This window comes from Pagrus pagrus (assembly GCF_965226575.1).
Source record: "Pagrus pagrus genome assembly, chromosome: 17".
NCBI lineage: Eukaryota > Metazoa > Chordata > Actinopteri > Spariformes > Sparidae > Pagrus > Pagrus pagrus.
Genome location: NC_140201.1, coordinates 10,048,758 through 10,073,098, shown reverse-complemented (window position 1 = coordinate 10,073,098; position 24,341 = coordinate 10,048,758). Strand labels below are relative to the sequence as shown.

Below are 24,341 nucleotides of genomic sequence, written 5' to 3'. Positions count from 1 at the left end.
TTGGCAATTTATCAGATTTTTTGTGTGTGTGGCTTATCCAAAAAAAACACACACATGCGAATGTGCCCCCGGCTTCTTCAATCATGTCAAAAAAACGTGTGTAATTGCATGAAATCATCTGTAAAATAGAATTATATCACGATTCCTGCAGAATTTATAGCACTTTCAGCTCTCACAGTATATCTGTTGCAGCTTATAGTAGCCTTAGGTTACTTAGTAAGAATTTAATATATTAATATCTTAATCTACATTATAATTAAAGTGGTACTAATGTTTTATTGTAAAATCTGAGATATAACTCCTCGAATGGGAACACCATGTCGCTAAGGGTGTAAAAAACTATAATTTCAGCCTCCCATTCCCACTGAGCGCTCCCATCTGCACCTCCATCCCTGGCCTCCTGTTTGCACCTCCTGTGCAGTGTGAATTTAAGCCCGCAGGCTCCTGTCTGCTCCTCCTGACCGCCTCCTCTACTCTCTGTGTGTGTGTGTGTGTGTGTGTGTGTCTGTGTGTTATTATTCCTCCCCAGACTTCTCAATGAAGGAGCCTGACGCAATCAAGCTCTTCATCGGGCAGATACCCCGAAACCTGGAGGAGAAGGACCTGAAGCCCATCTTCGAGCAGTTCGGCAAGATCTATGAGTTGACGGTGATCAAGGACAAATACACAGGGATGCACAAAGGTGAGGCTGGTATTTTGTCTCAGGGAGCTCGTGTGGGGGGTGAATGTTGTTTATTTAGTATTATTTTGTCAGAAGATGGTGATGGTCATGGCATTAGTTGCTCTTAAACAGTATGTCCTCCAGTCAGAAATTAAAGAAACCAAATGTAACTTCTCGGAGAAAGATGGTCGATTGTTTAGTCTCATTCCCAGATCGTCAAATACTAACGCTTTGGGTTGGCAGCTCAGGCTGGACGCAAACCCAAAGCGTCAGTTTGAGGTTCAACTGGTCCTCATTTTGTCTCCCTGGAGCCTCTTGAAGAACTCCTGTGAGAGGCCACAGCCTGATGTTTAGCTCCATTGATCTAAAAAAGAAATCTGATTCACAGTTTCTGAATAATTTAGACAAAGACTGACTAAAATATTGATCATCCTTGACTCAAACCTTTAAATATAAGGTAGCGACTCACACTAAATGCTTTTAAATTCAACGTAATTCCATTCGCCTCGCTGGAATTGGATTTTTGACATCAAGGCAAACCTTCGGAGCAGAACTGGGTAAACTATTTATGTCAGGGCTGCACAGATGTTCGAGTTGGCCCACCAGATGTTTCTAGCGAAATAAATAAACTTTATAAGTAAAATATGAATTGCTGTTTACGCCGTTTTATTTCTTGTGAGGTAAAAGTCCGACCTAAGATCCCTAATTATTATTTATCATTCTTCATAAGAGTGAGACTTTGTTCAGGGAAGTTTATAGCACCCTTAAGACACAAGGTTTTACAGAGAGACACAGATTTGCATTAACAAAAGACCTTAAGACAGTAAGAAAATGTTAAACCTGCATTTGAAAGACAACAAAAACAAACAAAGCAAATGAAAAGATACAGATTTAAAACAAAAAGGTATGAACCCGCTTATTTGAAAGCCACAGTAAAAAGTAATGTTTTAAGGAAGTCAGTGAATCAAGGGAGGGATCCCAGTTGTACAGAAGCCCCGAGAGGCCAGTTTAAAGAAATAAGAAGTTAAGAAACTAAAAAGATTTTTCTTTCATCTGTTCTTAAGTCAAAAAGATGACACCTAGAAAATGGATCGCCAGAGTTGTATTTAATTTTTGCCTCTCTGGGCTTCTGTACACAGTCCCATTTTGCATCTTAACAACACAATCAGCGTGCGCTTTTGGCCCGTGGTTCACAATTAAGTTTTTAATTTCGGCCCTCGAAGGGAATAAGTTTGTGTATCCCTCATTTATGTAAATTGTAAAAGGTAATATCCTTTTTAAAATGATAAATATGAGCACAGATGAGAGCACAGTATTATATTTTTAAGCTTCCTGCCTGACGACTGACTGTCATTAATAAATATTACATTCGTTGTTAATTAAACTTAAGTGAATCGTTATTTCAATGAAATGCTTTAAAAAACGTATTAGGCAATTGATTATTGTAAAACTGCAACTGATGTTTATGTTACTTTAAAATATTTTGCAAATGGTGAATAGATACTGTGTAGTTCATCTGTAAACATTATCTGAATAGCGGTTATAAGGTTGCAACTGATGTTTACAAACCTTTACATGTTTAATAAAAGGTTTATAAAGCATTTCATTGTTTGTTGACTGTGAAATATCTAAAACTGTAAATGTATTAGCGATGATTATTATAAAGTGTTACCAGACAAACCTTTAGATTAATAGTCAATACACTCTTGAACTTTAAACACTAACTCTATATAACCATATAACGACAATATGAATGCGGAAACAGTAAAAATATTGTTGAAACACACATAAAATGAAAATTGTGTTCATGAAACGCCCCGGTGCATGATGGGAGGTTTCCCTTCACGCCTACCTCTGAACCCTACATTTAAAAATCATTCACTATAAGAGAAAAATGAGTCATTAATTGCTGCTGGAATTAAAAAAATAAATATATCCTTGAATGAAAAGCAGAGTAAAATGTTGCACAGCACTCTCCATTCTCAAACGGTCCTAACCAGAAAAGTAGTTGTCTCAGATCAATCTCACAAAAAGTATTTTGTCAGCCCATAATTGGCTTCATGTGGCGATATCAGTCAATTTGTAGGAGTAAGTGTCACCCACTGCTACTACAGGCTTTCTCATATTTTGGAAGTAAAGTCTCAACACACTCGAAATCCTGTCTGACAGATGGACTAAAGCTGGTTAAAGTGATCTGAGCTAAACAATGATCTTCGCTGTCGTCTCTAATGCAAATCTGAGCGCCGAAAACAAAGGCTTTTATGAATCAGTCATTTGGGAGACGTATAGGCCAGGTGGTATCAGTTCTCTAACACCTATAACACCTATTCTGCATAATTTTACATATTCATGATTTGTGGGAGCTCTAAAGGTTAATGGAGGCCTTTCTCTATTATGTGGGGCTGCATACATTTTGCTTGACCAGCATGATATTAAATACCCATTCAGACTGCTTGTGTCTGAACAGTCTCCAGGTATTATGATTTAATAATCCCAGAGATCTCTACTGGGAGACTATGTTTTTATTTTATTTTCTGCCTCTGTTTCATGCATATTAATAATGATGGCCTGATTAAAGGAGGGATGCATTTTTCAGAGATTTTAAACACAGACCGCTGACCCAGAACAGTTGTCAGACAGAACCTAAGCACATGTATGAAATGGCAGATTTATAACAGGACAATAATCTCTGGACGCGTGTTACTGCCTGCAGGCCTCTCGGGACAAATAGCCAGTTGAGATTGAAGGATAAGTTCAGCCAACAAAACATTTCTGGAGCTTCACAGCAAAACAGCGCTGCAGCATTGTCCTGAACAACTGAAGTAGATGAGGACTTGTTTTACAAAACATAAAATGGCTTCCAAGTGTCTGGAAGCCCTGAGGTCCAAAATTGATTTGAGAGAACGTTATTTACACACTTTTTACACACAGCTGAAATCTTCACTGTAGCCGCTAAGCTAAAAGCATGAGCGTGTACCCCGTTTGAAGTAGGTGCAAGAGCTTGACTGCACATCGAGGGTGTCAATAACGTCTTTTCTTATCAGTTCTGGTTGTCTGGACTTCAAAAGACTTGGATTACACCAGACTGGCTGTATGGAGCCATTTTTATTGGTTGTTTTTTTTACATTTTAAAACAAGTCTCCATCTACCTCAGTTGCTTAGGAGAATGCTACAACGCTATTTTGCTGTGAAGCTCCAGAAACGTTTTGTTGACTACTAAACTTCACACGATTTTTCATCAGCATGAGGGTAAAGGCTTGTTTATGCTCCCTTTACATACGACAATAGATACGTCCGTTTCAAACGATATATCCGTCAGGGCCTGCATACATCCATGCGTCCTTCATGTTGGCATGAATGTTAAGTTATACAGCCACTAGAGGGCGCAACATGGACCGACACTTTTCCGTCGCCGCTGTCCAACTCCCGTTCGATTCCTTGGTGACGAAGTAGCATCATACATAACCTGTCCTCAAAAAGTTCTGTCATTTTTAAACCTTCCTCCTAATGTCCTGAGGTCGTGTCACACTGGAACTATTGGCTACACTGGTACTGCTCTGTCGGTCCGTAAGCTTTCAGAAAACATGCAGAAATGCGGATGAAATGGAGGGAGAGTACGGACAGAAGGCTCCGTCTGTATATATAACGTCGAGCATAAATGAGCCTTGAGTAGTTAACGGCTGAATTAAAATTTTTTGGGTGAACTTATCCTTTAATCTTAACTAGCTATTTGTCCTGAAGGCTTGCAGGCAGAAACATGCTTCTTCAGTTTATTGTCCTTTGTGGGTGAACTTATCCTTAAAGCTTCTGACATCATATACATCAAACACACGTGGACTTATTATAACGTTGTTTGTCTTTGTCTCCAGGATGTGCCTTCCTCACATATTGTGCGCGCGAGTCCGCCCTCAAAGCCCAGAATGCACTGCACGAGCAGAAGACACTACCGGGGGTGAGTGTGTTGTCTCTCTTTACGAGCTCCTCAACAGCTCATGTGTATATATAAAACCGGAGCAGAATAACTGGCATGCTAGGCTATCTGACGCACGAGGACACACAGTGACACAGGAACGTTAACCGAGTTTGACATGCGGGCCTGACTTCCCCCTTCAGCTGATATGCTCCAATAAAGGTCAGAGGCTGCTCTCCCTCTTATGTTTCATATGTGATGCATCCAGACATATCCATCCAGTTAAGGCATGAGTCATCTTGCAACATGTCACGGGTCGAAAGAGACAGCTATGAGGCTCGCTGCTGGAGTGACTTTGCCAGTTCTTATTCTCTCTGATGTTTCTCTTCCTTTCTTTGTCTCCGTCATTCTCCCCCCCCCTCTCTCTCTCTCTCCCTCCCTCCTCTCCTCTCTTTCCATCCACCTCTCCCTCTGAATTCTAATCAAAGTTAAACCTAGCTTTATTAGCATAGCCAGGCAGCAGGTGTGCTGCCAAATGACATTTCCAGAGCTAAATATGACATGACAGCCGCGTCTCTATAATAACCGACTATATGAGAGACAAGGCGACAAGGCAAGGAATTACTGAGACAGAGTGTGCTTGCAGACTTGCTGCTGCTTCCTCTTTTGCTAACAAGGCTTTACCCCTGTTTCCTTTCGGTTATTTTTGTTGAAATCTACATCATTCACTTCTTTGTTTTCAGAGGGTTGAGCAATGAAGGGATGCACCTAAAGATTATTTTCAGTGTCAATCAATCGGTCATTCTTGTAATTGTTTAGTCTGCGAAGGCTCACAACAAGTTAGCCACGATGATCTAGTCAAATTTGTTGTTTGTTTTTCTCCTACAGAGCGTCCAAAACCCAAAGATATTCAATTAAATATCCCAAAAGACTAAAACAACAAGCTGGTATTTAAAAAAAAAAAAATGTTAGCAGCATTTATCGACAGGAATGTATCATCTTAGTCATTTTTTAAGCAAAAATTCAAAACATCTCTGGTTCCATCTTCTCAAATGTGAGGATTTTCTGGGTAGAAAACAGACTCTTTGCGTTTTAGGCTGTTTTTAGGCCAATGGAAGATGTCACCATGGACTTGATGGACATACTTAAGTATTTTTTGCGCATTTCTAGACAACGCAATCAAGTACTTAGCCACCGTGATGATGTAGTTTAAAAAAAATGTTCCTCCTACATCCCAAACCCAAAGATCTTCTATTAAATATTATAGAAGACTAAGAAAACAAGCTAATATTCACAAATTCATTGATAATATTCAAAATGTGACTTTTTACTAAAAAAAATTACAGAGATTATTGGATTAATCAAGCAGGCGATCGACATAAGAATCATTAAACTGCTTTTTGAATAATCATCTGAGTCATTTTTCATGGAAAAATGCAAAACATTCTCTGGTACCAGCTTCTCAGAATATGAGGAGTTTCTGCTTTTCTTTGTCTGATGTGGTAGAAAACTGAATATGTTTGAGTTTTAGGACAAAGGAACAAATCGCTGTCGATTTCGGTAAATCATGATGAGCACTTCTCACTATTTTGGGACATGTTGAGACAACACAATGAAGTTCTTTGCTACAACAATGATGTAGGCAAATTGCTTGTTTTTCTCCTACCATTTGTCCCAAATCTGTATATATATATATTCAATGTTCAATTAAATATTATAGAAGACAAAGAAAACAAGCTAATATTCACACTGGAAGCTGAAACCGGATATCTTTTGGCATTTTGCTCAGGAAACTATTTTTGATTTTGATAAAAACAAAACATTCTCTGGTTCCAGCTTCTTATAATGTGAGGATTAGCTGCTTTTCTTCGTGTCATGTGGTAGAAAACTGAATATCTTTGAGTTTTAAGCTGTTTTTAGGACAAAACAAGATGTTGTCACGGACTTTGGTTAATCTTGATGGACAGTTTTCACAAATTTTGGACATTTTTAGACAACACAGTTACAGTCTTAGCTGCCACAATGATGTAGGCAATGTGCTTGTTTTTCTCCTACCAAACGCCCCAAATCCAAAGATGTTATATTAAACATTATAAAAGACTAAGAAAACAAGCTAATATCCAGATATGTTTTGGCATTTTGCTCATAAAGCTATTTTTGATTTCGAAATGTGCAAAACATTTTCTGGTTCCAGCCTCTCAAAATGTGAGAATTAGCTGCTTTTCTTTGTCTCGTGTGGAGGAAAACTGAATATCTTAGAGTTTTATGCTGTTTTTAGGACAAAACAAGAAGTCATCATGGACTTGATGGGCATTTTTCACTATTATTTGGCATTTTTAGACAACACAATTAATACATTACCAAAAATAATCATTAGCGGAGACCCTAAAGTAGATACTGGCATCAACCCTCACGTTTTGAGAAGCTTGAGCAGGCAAATATTTAGATTTTTCTTCTTAATAAATAACTACTTGATTATCAAAACTGTTAACGCCTGACATATTGATTGTCTTCAGCACCAGAACATTGTTGTAAGGGCAGGCAGGGGGTTATTGTGGGACGTGGAGACAGTTTGAAGGGGCAGGCCGGTATTACGGTGGCGACAAAAGAAATCCCATTGTTAGCGTGACAGTAGCGTGACCTTTCCTGACCTCTCGTAGGGGATCAGCAGGGCCCAATGCCCCATGGCTAAAGTCCTCTCCCCCCTGTGTTTCTACCCCAGCGGCTCTCCCCCCTTACAACCTCTTACCTCTAAGCTGTGTGGAACAAGCTAAAACCTCCTGTGTCCCCTCAATCCTCCCCTCACCCTCCCCCCTCCCTTGCCAAAAGAAGAAAAAAAAAAAAAAGACAAAAACCATCTTATTAGCTCCACACACGCCCACGCGGACGAGAACTGCTTCCCACCCCTGCTACCAGCTGTGGTGTAATTGTCATCTAATTGCACCTGCACTGCCTAAGAATAATTAACTTTGGCATCTCGTGGCCGGGGTGATACAAAAGAAATAACATGAAAGCAATTATAGGACTGAGGGGAGAAAGCTCGACTGAAAGCACACCTGAATGTAGAGAAAGCTGAAGGATGTCATTAACACTCAACGCCGCTTCTTTTTTTTTTTTTTTTATATATACAGCGTTTCTCTTCTCTGGGTCGGTCTTTTTCTTTCTCCTTGCTATTTTACTGGGTTTTTTTTTCCTAACAATGGAAAAGAAGAAAGAAAAAGAAGTCAGGCAGGGGCGAACAGATGGTTGTTTCAGAGTGGCACCTGGCCTTGTGTTTAATTTCAGGTGAGAGAGTCCGTCTCTAAGCGAGAGGGGGAGGAAGAGTGTCAAAAGCACATTCAGCCGAAAGCGAGGAAAGAAAGAAAGTGAGAGAATGGTTATGGAGTTAGGGAGGGGAGACGGGAGCAAATACACCAGATTCACGCCAAGAGGATGTGTTGGAAATGGAGGTTGGGTAGAGAAAAGATTCACTCCTGAGCTGCGGTCGCGTTCAATCCTACTTGGACATCTTGTACTCTTGTCCCCTCTGTTCTTATCTCTTTATCTCTGTACTGTCTCGGGCCAGTGTGTCTGGCCAAGTCAGCTGTTGTGAGGCTCGTAGAGACAATAACGTCATGTTGAAAGAAGCCATTTTACGAAGGCAACGTCTGAAACTAGATTTATATTCTAACAAAAATAACTGTTAAATGAGCCAAATGATTGAATCTGCTTACTATTTTGCCGTTGAAATTAATTAGAGCTGAAATTTGACGTCAGCAACTGTTTTCATAATCTATGAAGTGTTCAAGAAGAAATGTCACAAATTCACTTGTTCCAGCTCTTTTTTTAGTATATATATTCTGGTTTTCTTAGTCTTTTGTGCAACCCAATAACCAGAATAAATGTCAGCTAAGTACATTTCTGCAAAACCAACAATAGGTTGAAACTGAGCGTTTCTTTATGTTGCAGCTTAACATTTGTTTGGGGTTCAAATTTCCGTGTCTTTCTTGTCACAATGCTGTTCTTATGCTCCGGTTAGGGTTAGGCACAAAAAACACTTGCGTAGGATTAAAAAAACATCTTGTTTTGGCTTAAAATGCCTGTTTTGGTCACCATGATCGGCTTGGTTTCCACAAAATGGCTGGAAATATTCCCAAAATCCACTGGTGTGATTCCAACTGCAGTCGGCCGTTTGGCAGCCTTGTTGGCTGTAATGATGCCTCCACCATCCCCGTTATAGCTGTCAAATGTGAACATGATGTGCCACGTTTGCTACAAATGTGAAGCTTGGACATAGCTGTGCTTTGCAGAAACGTTAACTGCTAACATTATATCCCAGTGAGTGAGCTGCTTTTGTGGCAGAACACTGATTATCTTTGCGTTTTGACCGTGGGCTCTGGGATCTTGTGATGGGATTTTCTTTTGGTTTTTGTAGTTTTTGTCTAATCCTGTTTACACACCAACAAGCAAATGGACATGGGTGAAAACGTAACCTCGTTGGTGGACGTAATAAGTTCTGCATTTTGTGAAATTTGCTTGCTGTCTTAATGAGAGTTAGATGAACAGATTGATACCACTCTCATGTCTGTATGCTCGCCGTTTCCAGTCTCTAGGCTAAGCTAAGCTAACTGAATGCAGCTTTATATTTAGCCTAGTCACAAATTCCACCTACCATCACCTCTAAAGCTTACTATGTAACACTTGATATCTTGTTTGTATAAGAGCCAGGCTGTTTCCAGTCTTTAAACTAAGCTAAGCTAAGAGGCTGCAGACTGTAGCATCATATTTAACCTACAGACATGAAAGTGGTATCAACCTTCTCATCTAACTCCTGGCAAGAAAGCAAATTAGCCTGTTTCCCAAAATGTCAAACTCTTTGTTTGATCGATAAGGGAAAAAGATCTGTCAGTCGCAGCTCTAAAGCTCATATCTGCTTCAGTAGAGACGCAGTATATCGCCCCTCATCAACGCTCACTTACCTAAATTAATATTTGCAACAATGACTCACCGTTAATTTTAAATGCAATAAGTACTTAATAACACGACTGTGCCCAAGTGAGAAAGTAGCAGTGTGTGTGTGCGCGGTGTATTATTTGCATGTGCAGCGGGGGGAAGGGAGGGCAGGTGTTCGCACTAACACAGTTTAATGAAGGGTGTGTGTGCTTTTGTGTGTTAAAGTCTGTTTGCTCTTGTGTGCGTGTGTTTCCGCGGAGAGTACACATCGGAAGAGGCGAACGGACGGATGAAGGATGGATGGAAGTTTTCATTATATTCTCCTCTCAGGTTTCTTCATTCACTATCTGCCGTGTGTGTGTGTGTGTGTGTGTGTGTGTGTGTGTGTGTGTGAGAGAGAGAGAGTAAAATCTGAGCTGCAAGGCCTTCTGTGTTTAAGCCGCCCATACGAGAGGAAGGAGCCGTCTTTGAGTGGAACATCTGACTAAGCCTGACATTTACTCAGCCATAAGGACTCAGACGGAGCAGACAGAGGGGTTTTATCAATAGTCTGAAATAAATGCATATGCTAAATATAGCCCAGGCTTTTTACGCAGGATATGAGATAGGAAGTTGTAGTGCCACAGTGTTGTGCCCTTAATGTGAGAGCAAACGTTCTGCTGCTGAAACACACACCGAGAACAGTCTCTTATATACCTGTTAGCACTGTAGACCTCCCTTTTTTTTTAATAGTAGCGGATAAACTGACAGTCAGTGGCAAGAAATACAAATTAGATGCTCAGATTTGGTTCACTGAGGCCCTAAAACATGAGCATGTGAGATACTTCATGTATCTGACAATAAGCAGATAAACCAGGGCGTCCATATGTAGCCATGTCTTGATGTCAGTGAGCCGCGGGGATGATGATGATAGCAATTAGCGCGCCTCAGAGCGAATGTGTTCACTTGATGAATATATCTGGAGCTAAGTGTGCATTCATGCGTCGATTCATTTACATATGCATGCATATCAATGTGCGATGCAGGACAGGCGGCAGCGACAAATAAGAAAAAAAAAGAAAAAAAAGGCCCCGTCCTCTGTACGTCACTCTGGGGCCACTGTAATGATGAATGCAGATTGGATTTATAGAGGTGGTAAATGGGTGTGAACTAGAGAGAAATTGGATAAATGAAGGGAGGGAGGGTGGGGGGAGGGGAGGAAGAGATGAATGAAAGTTTGACATAATGAACAGTGGGTGGCGGTAAGGGTGGAGGGGGTTGGAGGTGCATTGAGGCAGTGTGTTTATCAGCTTAAATACAGACATCTGTTACTGAGAAATAGTGTGTTTTTGGGGGGTAGGGGAGCGTGTGTGCACGTGGCAGTAGAACACACACAAAAGTGGAAAGAGGCTGTTGTCACAGAACTCATTAGGCTCTTTGAACTGCGCACACACCGGACTCCGGTGGAGTTAAAGCATGTAAACCGAGCCTGAATTAAAAGTTCGGAAAAAAAAGAAAAGTAGGACATGGGCCCTCTCTGTACACACACACACACACACACACACACACACACACACACACACACACACACACAGATAGAGAGAGAGAGAGAGAGAGAAACCGGTCCGTGATTCAGTTCTTTCCCCCTTCTGCTCCACTGAGTCGAGTCAAACAACACTTGACATGAATATTTAACAGTCAGAAGAGACAAAACAATTGAGAGTCAACTTGAGTGTTTTTAGAAATTTACTCTTTGATATTCAGTTTCTCCACTTTGAGGGATTTTTCTCGGCCGTCCGACAAAAAGGCTGAATGTCAGCGTGGAGAGCTGTCAGCTTCGTCTTCTTGACACCGGACAGACTAGTGAACCCTGCAGGAGCCGGAGACGACGCAGGGAAGCAGCTTTGACACTGACGACTGGAACATTGATCAGATATTATTGAATTGTACGAGCGTTGCGCCGTCGGTCTCTTTGTGTTTGATTGATTTAGTGACTGGTCGGATTCAGGGGAGAAGGTAGAGCTTCTCTCCGCTTTGTGTGCCTGCCCGCCCATGTGTGTGCGCATCTGTGTGTGCATCCACGTGTGGAAACATTAACAGAGCGTACTTGTGCGTCTCTGTTGTTTTGTCCCTGCCTCTGTCGCTTTGTTCCGAGCTCACAATCATCCGCCTCTATTAATCTCCTTCCTCTTTTTTTTTTTGCCTTGTGAATATACCAATTTCCACCTGTGCTTGTTCTTTTCCCCCGGGTGGATTCACAAGTGCGTCCCGGTGTATAAGTGCATTTGTGACGAGGAGGTGGATGGAAGCGACGGAGACGGCAGAGGAACAGAGCATGGAGGGGAGGGGGAGGTGGCAGGTTGATTACGGTCGCAGGTCTCGTTGCCTGGAGACGGCGGGGACCAGGGATGCCAGGTTGCTAGGCGACCGGCACGATGCAATGACCAGCGCTGTGTGATGGAGCGGAGGGGAGGCGAAGACGGAAAATTGTCTTTGTGCCCCCCGCCCCACCCACCTACACACACACCCCCCTCACACACACACACACACACATGCTCTGCCTCCCTGCTGTAAATGCTCTTGAAAGAGCAGGGGAGATGGTCTCTGCCGATATATTTACCATTCAGAGCGGCTGCTTTTCAGGGCAGACAAGCAGAATGGATGGAAATTGGAGAGAAAACAGGCGACAGAAATGTGTCACCCTCACAACACAGCAGCTATATAGACTTAACAGGTCATAACAGAGGCGAGAAAACATCATCATCAATATGTTTTACTCACTCCGGCTGTAAAAATCCACATTTACGTCGCGGTTGTGGATGAAAATGCATCTACGTGGCAGCGAGTGCCACTCCTCTCTGTGTACGGACTGTGGTGTTTATGTGGGGGGGGTCATGCATTATGGCGAAAGGGGTCGAGCTGTGATTTGATTGGATAATCTATGGATTTAATATCTCATAATCCTTGCAAAATCCCCCGCGGCATCACAGAGCGAAAAAGATTAAATATGTGTAGATGTGTGCTCAGGGACAGATCTAGAGAGAAAAATCATGGGTGACTAGAGGGTGACAGGAATACAGTCTATATGCTGATTTAATCACAGTCACATGTAAGTATATCTGCCCAGACATTAAGATATTTCACTCAAAAACATTACATCATTGGCGGCACACGAGTAAAGCATTCAATAGTGTGCTCGTGTGGCTGTCGACAGAGGCAGACAGAGCCTGTGTGTGTGTGTCTGTGTGTGTGTGGGAACAATGAATGTGTGTTTAGTCGGAGGATGATTGTATATAATATCTGCGCTGTGTGTTTGGAGATGGAGCACAAACACACTGGTAAAATGGGCTGTTGATCATCAGGCAGGTTTTGCCTGTGCGTTGTCTGTGCACAGCATGGGACTGTTTTTGTAAACAAGCCTAAGAGAGAAAGGGGAAGGGAGGGGAGCAACAGGAGGAGGAGGGGAGAGAGCAAATTACTGTAAAGTGTGTACGATAGTGGTTCAGGCTTAGAGAGAGATGATGCTTCTGCATCTGCTCTCGAGGCAGCGCCAACATTCAACAGGCACGAACACTCCCTCCTTTTTTTTTTTGTGTTCGCTGTTTCTCATTTTTCCTCCTTCCCCGTCCTCCCCCCTCCTCCCTCACACATCTAATCCCTCTATCTCCCGACCTAGAAGCACCCTTTGTCCTCCTCGTTTGTTTTTTACCCATCTCTTCCGCACGTCGTTCGGGGCAACCTTGTTTACCTGATGTGGGGCTCTCTCATCACCGGGGTTGCCATGACAATGGCCATGCGAGCGCGGTCTTCATCAGAGCGGCAGGGCCGGTTGCCGTGCCGATGTGAAGTGGCACAGCCTCGATGGCCTCCACTTCTCACTGTTTTCCCTCTTGTATATTCTAATTCCAATCTCCTGAGCCATCTGCTGCGCTTCTCCTTATCACCGCTGCTGCTGCCGTCACTGTTTGTCCTCCTGCACTGAAATATGGGCCAGAGGTTTTTTACAGGCATCATTCAAACATGTTATCAATCAAAGGCATCACATTAATCTATTACTACCGTAAGGTTGTAACATCAGCTTCGATCGGTGCAAGAATTTTAGTATAAAACATTAAAAAAATTACTAAAATGATCAACAGAGTGTTGAGGTGTCTAGGGTATTGTGTTGCAGACCATGCTAACCAGCTAGCCCTGGCTTGTCCTGTCTAGTAGAGGCAATAGTCTGATAGTATAGCCCAGGCCTCTCTGCCGTAGTTTCAGCCTGTAGATGTATGAACGTGACAAGCTGGCTATGTCCCACAAGCTCTCTTTGGTTTCTCTCTCGCACTTCATTCAAGCTCCCAGTCAGGGCAGAGTCAGCTAATAGGACTGCTACCTCCACCGCTAACTGAGCTAACTTGCTACCAGCAGCTGCAGTTAGGGAATCTGACAGGTGGCCAAGTCTTGCATTTTACATCTTTAACTCAACTCAGACTTTTCTTTGCATTAGAAGAGTGTGACTATTGTAGATGGCCAATATTGTTTTCACCAAAACAATTTGTCTATATACCCGGCTCTACGTGTGAAGCATGTACACTACTAAGAACGCAAAGTCTTGTTGTCAGTATTTCATTTTGAAGACGTTTTAACAAAGATACATTTTAAATTGCGGCCTATTGTTTACGTCACATCCCCTGACGTATATGACCACATCTGAGCATGTATTTCTGTGGTGTGGTTAAAAGACAACCAGTAATTAATCATTAATCAGTAAAAGCAGCTCTATTTGTTTGTGTACGTTTAAAGCTGCCCTTCTTGGCCTCCATATGCACTCATTTCAAAAGCATTTATCTCTTAAAAAAATACTTTCAGTTAAACCCTTAAAGGCACACAGTGTAGTTTTGGCTGAGTCCAGTAGGTATGAGGTACGATAAATCTCACAATATAATAAATACAACTGTCCTCATATGAAAATTTGAGGTGTTCGAGACTATGTAAAAATTGTTAATAAAGGCACAGTCCACAAGGTTGTTTACAAAAATATTGTAGGCCTCCATATTTCATGTTGATTCATGATGACATTAGAGACCACATGTAAGGATTTTTACAAGAATTACATGTATTATAAATATGTTTTGTGGATACATAAACACAGGAAGTGATTGGTATGGTGTTAAACAGCGGACAACAGGCGATGAATGGTCCCTTCTTTTCGCAACATTAGTGATATATGTTGAGTGCTTTTATCCAAAGCACCTTATTACACCACAAGCACTTTATCTTCTCTGCAACAAAAGCACTTTAAATCTCCTTTTTATGTAAACCCTAACTATAAATTAAACCGGAATTACTATTCACCGACTGCAGAAGCAGAAGCTCAAATTTGCCTGACTGATTGTGAGACGGTTTTGAGACTTTGCCCCTCCATCTATTCAATCATCCAATTAATTGGTGCAATCAATTGGACGCCCGGTGAGGAGACACAGGGGTCCTTCTGCAGCAGGTGTTGCTGGCACATCAGCTGGTGGTTCTGTACGGTCGGTCGGTCGGCGGCGCGGAGGCCGACAGTGTTTGTGCATGCGGGTCCTGGCAGGCGGAGCGCGACCTGCGGCAACGATCGATAGTGTCTCCTGGTGACCGATCACAGCGGATCAATCAGTGACACAGGATCAGTGACTGGCTGAAATGTCACCAGCTCCATAATTAAGACCTTCATTAAGCCACAGTTAACAGAGTGTCAGTCTGTTGCTCTCACCTCGACTCCTCACCGGCATCGCCCTCCTCCTCCTCCTCACGCACACACACACAATCCCCCCACCTCCATCCTTTCCTCCATATGCTCTCCTCAATCCCTCTCAATCCCACCCTTCTCCTGCTTGCCCTCTCTTGTTCGTTCTTTTCTTCATTACATTCAATACCTCTTTTCACCATTTTCCTGCGCTATACATTTGAAAGGCGAGGCGGCGAGGCACTGATGTGTGCACAATTTCATATAGGGGGTTTTGTTAAATAGTAAATAGGACAATGATTGCAGAGAACTAAAGAAAAAATGGCATTTCAGCAGCTTGTCTTTTGATGAATTATGAAAAGGTCGCCTAATCCCTTTCCATGTCGTGTGCTCTCTCTTTCCCCGTGTCATTCTTTTATTCTTTGTTTTCTTTCCCAGATATTATTCGCTTCTTTTCGAACCCTGTATTCTCCTCGTCTCTGTCTCTCTGTCAGGCTCAGAATCTCTCACTACTCTGATGCTGCGTGCTCCTGTAATCCAGATTAGCCGGCGAGTGTGCTTAATCTTATCACTTCCCCAATCCCGCGTGGGTGTGTGCTTTTCCTGGTTTTGTGTGATAGGGGGAGAAGGAACGATAGACGGCAGGATTAGAGCAGATTCTGAGAGAGACTCGGAGAGAGAGAGAGAGACTGTACGACACTGCGAACATAATATCGCACATATCGGTGTCAGGCCGGTCTGCTGGAGTATAGAGGAGATAAATTAGTGGGGAATCGTAGGAGGTTGGAGCACAGGCCAAATTCACTAACATCCACATGCGCTCATATGTCACTATTACATCATATTACAGCATTTACAGATGGGTTACATTAAGTCAGTACATCATTTTTACAGCACATTAGCGTCCACATTTACATGGACTTTTCCTGTTTTTCTTGTGTTGATGATCACCAAACTGACCATCATGTTGGCCTCTGTCTCTCCAGATGAACCGTCCAATCCAAGTGAAGCCGGCGGATAGTGAGAGCAGAGGGGGTAAGAGACACCCGTCCGCACCTGGAAACACAGCACCTGTTCAAACACACCAAGAAAGTCCGTCTTAACAAGTGGTGATGTCTTGTGCCCACAAGTTTTTGAGCATCTTAAAGTGACACCACCAGAATCAAGACAACAATCTGTTGATGTCAAGAAACAATTAATTGCAACATGCAAGATCTGATCATCCTCCCATCAGATTATTGTTTTAAAATTCAGTTACTTGTTAAAATGGATGTTTTCTTGCTGCCAAACTGCACCAAAGCTGCTTGCTTCAACCACAAGTGTGCTGCATTGAAGATCCTTCTGTCTGTCTTAACATCTGCCCAGTCACATTCAGTCACTTTTTCAGCATTTGTGAGCACACTGTTGTGAATATAAGCTGTTTCCAACGACTTAAAGGATACGTTCACCCAAAAATGAAAACTTAATCTTAATGTACTGAACCCCACAAAACCTTTCTGGAGCGTCACAGCAGAAGAGCGTTCCAATATTATCCTGAACAGCTGAAGAAAATGAGGACTTGTTTTAAAACTAAAAAAAATCAACTGGAAAAACAAAACTTAACATAAAATGGCTCCATACAGCTCATCTGGCGTTATAAAAGTCTCCTAAAAAAATCTTCGGGGCTTCTGGAGACTTGGATTATGCCGGATGAGCTATATTGAGCCGTTTTATGTCTTTTTCAGTTGTTTTTTTAACGTTTTAAAACAACTCCCCACCTACTTCAGTTGTTTAGGAGAATCCTGCAATGCTGTTTTGCTGTGAAGCTCCAGAAATGTTTTGTGGACTCAAAACTTCACCTGACTTTCCATCAGCAAGAGGGTCAGTAGCTCATGACTGAATTTTCATTTTTTTTAGGTGAACTTACCCTTTAAAGGATCATGTTTCTGTACATTTCCTCTCATTTACCACAATTCGTACGGACTGTTCATTATTGTGGCCCATTTTCCGAAGCAAACAATAGTTTCATGGCTGCTGAAAGGCATGACAATCAATTTGAAAACTCGCTTGAGATGCAGGAGTTATTCCATCACACATGCTGAGTTTTTATTAGTTTTTACACATTGACATGTCACAGTAGGAAAAGCACAGGTGTAAATAATGAAATGAATGATGGTTGAATTCCATCTAGGGCCCTGGTGTTATGCCTGCTGGCTCACTGCCACACTGACATGATTTACTGGGATGAGCAACACCTGTGCTTTTCCTGCTATGACAAGTCAAAAAAATCCGTTGACGACCAGCGACCTAATCAGTTCATTATCAACATTTTGAGTGTACATTTTTATTTATAGCCTTTGACAAACACCTAAAAGAATTTTTGCTCTTTTACCACAGAAAACATACAATGTTCTTGGTTGTTGTGTTTCTAAACATGTCATAGTTTTAGGAGACCATTTGTCTTAAAACGATCTTATATGTCAGCAGCTTTTTATAGGAGAAACAACCACATTTGTACATTATATTTGTTCGATATTTTGAAACCGTAGCTTGTCAAGGATTTTCAGCAGCTCCCTCTCAAATCCAACACATGACCACACCACACAAGCTGACATTTCTAACCAAAACCCACATTTTTAAGGACAGTATCACCCAACATAAATATAACAAAAGAATAAGAATCAGGACATGTTTACTTAAATCTCAAGCTTTAAGTCTCTTGACAGTTGATTTTCATACCATACTAATCTGAAGAGTAGCATGAATGTTGAGAAAAATAAGGTCACAATCCATAAATCTGTTGTTGCTTCGAGAAGAGTCTGCAGGAATGTGTGTGATTTGTAGTAAATGGGCTGAAACATGCAGAAACACTGGTCTGATCCTTCACAGACGGGGACAGACGGAGCAGCTTCTCTGACAACACAGAGGGTGACAAACATTTGAGTCACCGCCAGATGCTGTTTGTTTGTTGTGACATTCGTGTTACTGCACTCTGGTGGCACTGTGAGGCATTACAAGCTGATGTCCCGCCTGCTCTGCTTATTATCTTATCACACTGTTGTTGTTCCCTGTTATTCATGCATGTACGGTGACATGGCACTTCTCCCTTTTCCCCTCCTTTTCTTCACTGCCTGTATCACCTCTCCCATGAATACACTTTTCCCTTACTCACATTATCCTCCCATGATCCTGTTCTCTTTCCTCCCATCTTGGTGATCTCCTTCCCCTTAGAAGACAGGAAGCTGTTTGTGGGCATGCTAGGAAAGCAGCAGACGGACACCGACGTGAGAAAGATGTTCGAGCCGTTTGGCAGCATAGAAGAGTGCACGGTGCTGCGCGGGCCTGACGGCACCAGCAAAGGTAACGGGGGATCATGTCTGAGAATACTGGTTCAAGCCGATGTGGAAATGCACATGCAGAAACACAAAAATACACAACAAAACAACAAAACAAGTTGAATCAGAGCTGCTACAATAAGTCGATTAATCAATTAGTCGACCAAAAATTAAATTAAACACCAATTATTTCTGTAATTGATTAATCATTTCAGTCAATTTTCAAGCCAAAAAGTCAAATATTTGCTGCTTTTCTTCGTCAATTTTTTATGAAGTCTTTATGTGAATTGGGAATGTAATCAGCGGGTTAATTGATAATGAAAACAAAGAGTTGCAGCAGGATAAAAAGACTAAATGTTCATTTCCACGGTCATCTTGGGCTTCTTTACATCAAAGAATAACGTGTAGGTTGTGATGAAGGTTTACATTTTTACAAAACAATTATTTGTCTTTCCATTTCTTCAATTAAAAGAATTATTTTTAAAAACTGTGACAGATTCTACGTATCTCATATCATCTAGGAAGTTTCTTAGATTTTAGAAGGAAGATGGCAACAAAAAGGCGGACAAAAGAGAAACCAAGACAACTAAAGAGTAATACAAAAAACTAAGTACAAACCACCGGGAATAGACACAGGAAACGCAGACAAACCAATGATGAGTGAAGGAAAAACACAGACTTAAAAACACAAGGGCTGATTAACTAATGAAACACAGCCGAGCAGGAAAAACACGAGAAAAAGACAAAGACAGGAAGCTGAAATTAAAACATGACAAATGAGGATATAATCTACAAAATAAAACAGGATTTTAATAAACCACAAACCAAAACTATGACACATTCCACTAACATGCCCTCCGTTAGCAGTTTTAGTGATATAAAATATCCAACAGGTGAATGGATGCATTAAGATCCAACCACTGACTGTATAATGTATGGACGGAGCATCCTGTTTAAAAAGTGAAGCCAGTGCGGAAGTGCCTTAAACCTGGATCTTTCTGATGCCCAGCAGGGAGTGTATCCACTTGTTTCAAAAAGGAGTCTAATTGTATGTAACCTTATAAGAAAATGACCCAACTTCCCACTTGATTTATTAGCTCAGCTCACAGCTCACAAGTTTATTATCTCAATCACTAGTTTCACGTCATCATCAACACAGCATGATGCTCATTTCGTAAATCATGGTCCCATTTAGAGTAAAATTGAATAGAGTTAAAGCAGGGTGTGATTGTGGGCGTGGCTACTGGGAGATTTCAGATCCATCCCCGACTTCATCCTCTTGTCCTAAAACGGCTCAAAAAAACAAAAATGGCGACGGCCGTAATGCCAAAGTCGAGGCTTCAAAACCAACAGATAACATCGGTGGGTTTACTTAAATGACACATCATCTTTATACTAAAATCTGAAGCCTTAAATCCATATTTGTCCCGGTGAAATGAAATATCAGTGCTAGAATGATTTTGGTACTTAAGAAAGGAATAATTGCAAATGGAGTCCAGATCAGGACCATTAAAGTGACGCTGACTTTGTTTAAGTGTTTGTAATTTTTTCCAGCCCTGAGAATTAAGCCTCCTCCAGCACATTACCGTCATGTGAATGTAAATTACCATCGTTGCTAACAACAATGCTAATGGTATTTGCCATGTAAATCAAAGTCCGGCGACAGTTCAAACACAGATGCGAGATTTTTCTGCGTTTGTTGCATGAGGCATGACTAATGGTGCAATAGGTTTTATGGGTCATGGTTAATGATGCGTTTGGTGGTTTACGGACTGTGATTGATGAAGCAATGAATGTCTTGTGGACCATGTTTAATGATGCCACCGTAACTGATGAAGCACTAGATGTACAACAGCTCCTAATGTATTTTTAAAGGGAAGTAGTTTCTGTACACTGTGTGTGTGTGTGTGTGTGTGTGTGTGTGTGTGTGTGTGTGTTTGTGTGTGTGTGTGGGGCCACGTTTAATGGTGTGTCATTTCATGTAGGGTGTGCATTTGTAAAGTACCAGAGCAACGCAGAGGCCCAGGCTGCCATCAACGCTCTGCATGGGAGCCGTACTTTACCGGTGAGTCCCCCCCTCCCCTCCACACACACACACACACACACACACACACACACACACACACACACACACACACACAGGCAGAGAAACACACGTGGTCGCACGTGTACTCAAACATTTACACATTTATAGATGCTCCAAATCCAGTCATTTAGACACTCAACATGGTGACTCAGCTCATAGTCACCACTTCTCCTTTTCTGTCCCCCTCCTCCACACACAGACACACACACACAGACACACACACACACACACACACACACACACACACACACACACACACATACACACACAAACACACACACACACACACACACACAATCAAGGACAAAATGTTTGTAAAATGTGGTAATCTTTTTCTGCGGCTCGTTATTTGTTCTGTGAATTGTTGATATTTAAAGAGGGCTATTTTTCCTCTTACCTGTAATGCTATTTATCCCTTTTGTTGTTTTGTTTTTTAGAGGTATCAGATGTAGAGCTGCCTGCCTTCTCTCGAATATATTGCAACTAGATGGCACTCAGCTTGTGGTGCTCAAAGTGCCAAAAAAAATAAAACTCAGCAGCAATGTCTCTTTCCAGAAATCATGACCTGGTTACTCAAGATTGTTGTGCTTGTTGTGAGCAGGAGCTAATTTCTTTCTGTATCTCCGCACAGAATAAAAAAAAATAAAAAACATAATAAACGTTATGCCTTTATTTGATGGCAGACAGTATAGAACTGATAAGAAACGAGGGGAGCTAAAAGGAGGGATGACTCGCAGCGAGGGTCCCTGGTCAGATCGGAAGTGGTAATATTCTTTCTGAGATTGATGTGGAAAGTGTCAGGCAGATGGAGTTATGAGTTTGAGTTTTCCCATTTCCTCCGCAGGGCGCCTCGTCCAGCCTGGTAGTGAAGTTTGCCGATTCGGAGAAGGAGCGAGGGCTCCGGCGGATGCAGCAGGTGGCCTCTCAGCTGGGAGTCATCAGCCCCATGACCCTGCACCTCGGGGCTTACAACGCCTACACACAGGCCGTGAGAAGCACACACAGACACACACAGACACAATTTTTAAGTAACACATACTCACCCTGATCGCAAGGATACTTCACTGGCTGCAGGAGATAGTTGTTTACATGATCCTTTTTAAATTAATGTAAAATAAAAAACCCAAGGCTTCTGTCTTCACACTCATCACGTTCTACATGTGCGATGAAGTCATTACATCACGTGACATGCGGTGCAAAACGTGGTGACAACATGCAGTGGCGGAGGGGGAGCAGAGAAGCAGTTTGAAGAGAGAGACATGAAAACAGGATTTTTTTTCTATTTATGACACAATTTCAATCCTTTTATTAATTATTATGGTTATTTGACTTACATAACCTTTTAGCCTAGGTTGTACAGATTCTAGGGATGTGAAGCATTTTAATATACTCAAAGAAATTACATCACGATAAGCAAAAATATCAATTTGGCCACAGACGGACGATTTTCTTTTGTTATTAATATAACAATGAAATACTGAGCAAATAGGGTTACGTTTTTTTCTTTTGCTGATGGTCCGTGAAGAACAATTACGTGATTGGTGGCCGGTCCACAACAAAATTGTAAACATGCAAAATAAAAGTTTGGAGGCCTGAAGTATCAGTTTTTACTGTGAAGCTGATGTTTCAAGAAGTGAAAAATATTTAACTCAAAATAAGAAAAGATTAAAACAAATTGCTGATATGTTTCATGTGTTTCTAATGGAAGAGTTTTCGTGTCAAAGCGGGCGATTTTAACTTGAAAAATTGCTATTTACAATGTAGAGTAAAGCCACATTACTGCCCTCGTCATTGCTAATTGACCGTTTTACTGCAAATGGTTTAAGATTTGGCTCATTTCACAGTTCACAGTTGCTCAATTTGTGGTGCTTAAGGAGGCCTGACAACATCTTTACTCGTGATGGATGTGTTGATTTATAGCCGCGTTCTGTAAATAAGTAAAAAGTTAAAATAAAACACAAAATAGAATAGCTTACTGCGAGCAGCAGAGGCTGGATTTAATATAATCATTACCCCAATTTGGCCTCAATGACTGATTGTGAAGGTCATGACGTGTCTGAACAGGTCCGCTGAGCAAAAGCGAGTGAGTCACCAAGGACGACTGGTCTGAGTTACACTGCAGTGTGCAGAGACGTGGCCTTTAACTATATTGACTCCTTATTGAGGTTCAGACTGGAGCCACTGCAATTATATTAAATGAGTTCGATTTTTATGACTGGGTTATTTGAGCTAGTTAATAATGGAAATCTGAAAGTGTGTCCGTCTACCATTGTATCCTGCAGTCTTCTGGTGTTTCTCTATTTACAGGAACACAAAAAAAACACAGATAGATCCCTCTTAACATACTCCAAACACAACCTCTCCCTCTCTCTGTCCTCCAGTTAATGCAGCAGCAGGCCCTGGTGGCGCAGTCGGCCTACCTATCTCCTGTTGCCACGGTGGCGGCGGTTCAGATGCAGCAGCTCGCCGCCCTCAACCCCAGCAGCATCATTGCCACGCCGATCGCATCCATCACCCCCTCCTCAGGTAATGAGAGGCAGAGATGTCTGGCCCCGGCCGGCCTTGATTAGATTTCTGCTTGAAATATGAGGACAGATACACAAGGAGCGGTGGACCAAAAAGGGCAAAATAACAAACATCTATTTTGTAGGTTTTTTTTTTTCTTATTTCAGTCTGTTACGATGTTAGCTTTTACATTTGAAAGGCAGAAAAGACGGTGAAATGGTGATTGAGTAAGAGAACCTCCCTCCTTCAAGTACTTGAATATCTTATAGGCAGACTGATACTGAGGACACCGAACCAAAGGGATCCCTTAATTTTTTTTAAGTAGTTGAAACAGTTGAAAAAGACTTAGCATTTCTCTCTGTTGTATAAATATGTAATGTATCTTTGACACTTAACTTATGTAAAAGTATAAAAGTACAGGCTCTGAAATGTACTCAAAGTATAAAAGTGAAAAGAGTCCTTCAGAAGGACACGTCCTTTTCTGTGCAAAGCTAACTGAACCTAACTGAACCTCACATCATATTAATATTATTCAGACTATTAAACTTAAAGGTAGAATCGGTAGGATTTGTCCAAGCTGTTCGTAAGCGCACCAGAAAGACAGCTGATTGTTGAGTCTCATTCCCAGGATGTCAAATACCGACATTTTGGGTTGGTACAGCATCAAAATTTTAAGACATTCCCACCAGCCTCATCTGGATTATGCGTTTGTGCTTATTAGCAAATGTTAGCATGTTAAACTAAGAAGGCATGCACAGCAAACATGACCTGCTTAAAGGTGCTCTGTGGAGTTTCAGTTATATTTCAAATGACTGTTAGCCACCAGATTTAATTGTGTGTATCCTTGAAGTCCAGCTAAAGTGTTGAATGCATTTCCTTCCTTCTCCTCCTTACCTTGTTGCTGTGTTACCACCAGCTATAGATCAGCAGAATAAAGTGAAACCCTCTAAAGAAAAGTGTATCCTGTCACCCGTAATGCACGTGTGCATCATAAATTAATGCTGCTTCCTGTTAATAAGGTCAAAAACCCCACCGGGTGCCTTTAACATCAGCATGTTAGCATTGTCTTTGTGAGCACATTGTTATCGTGGCATTTAGCTGAAAGCACCGCTGTGCCATAGAGCAGCCTGACAGAGCCATTAGCATGGCTGCAGACTTTTACTCTTGTCATTTATGAAAGACTGAAAGAGTCAAGCATCAGAAATGGAAAACTGATTGAGAAGTGCGTTAATGTTCTCGTCAATTCA

The 24,341-nt window shown here is 41.7% G+C and overlaps 1 protein-coding gene across 3 annotated transcripts in view; it reads left to right on the top strand.

The window, feature by feature from the left end:
- Window positions 1-24,341, top strand: part of celf3a (cugbp, Elav-like family member 3a) — a 41,787-nt gene that overhangs the window by 10,965 nt on the left and 6,481 nt on the right. For 2 of the 3 annotated variants that reach the window (XR_014624554.1, XM_084378714.1), the window contains exons 5-11: window positions 530-682; window positions 4,531-4,613; window positions 16,176-16,224; window positions 18,400-18,528; window positions 20,489-20,568; window positions 21,434-21,577; window positions 22,971-23,115. Coding sequence is in view for 2 of the 3 variants with exons in the window: in XM_084378714.1 (XP_084234840.1) it covers window positions 538-682; window positions 4,531-4,613; window positions 16,176-16,224; window positions 18,400-18,528; window positions 20,489-20,568; window positions 21,434-21,577; window positions 22,971-23,115 (775 nt within the window). In the remaining variant the exon portion in view is untranslated. The remainder of the gene's footprint in view (window positions 1-529; window positions 683-4,530; window positions 4,614-16,175; window positions 16,225-18,399; window positions 18,529-20,488; window positions 20,569-21,433; window positions 21,578-22,970; window positions 23,116-24,341) is intronic. The other variant, XM_084378715.1, reaches the window with a different exon arrangement.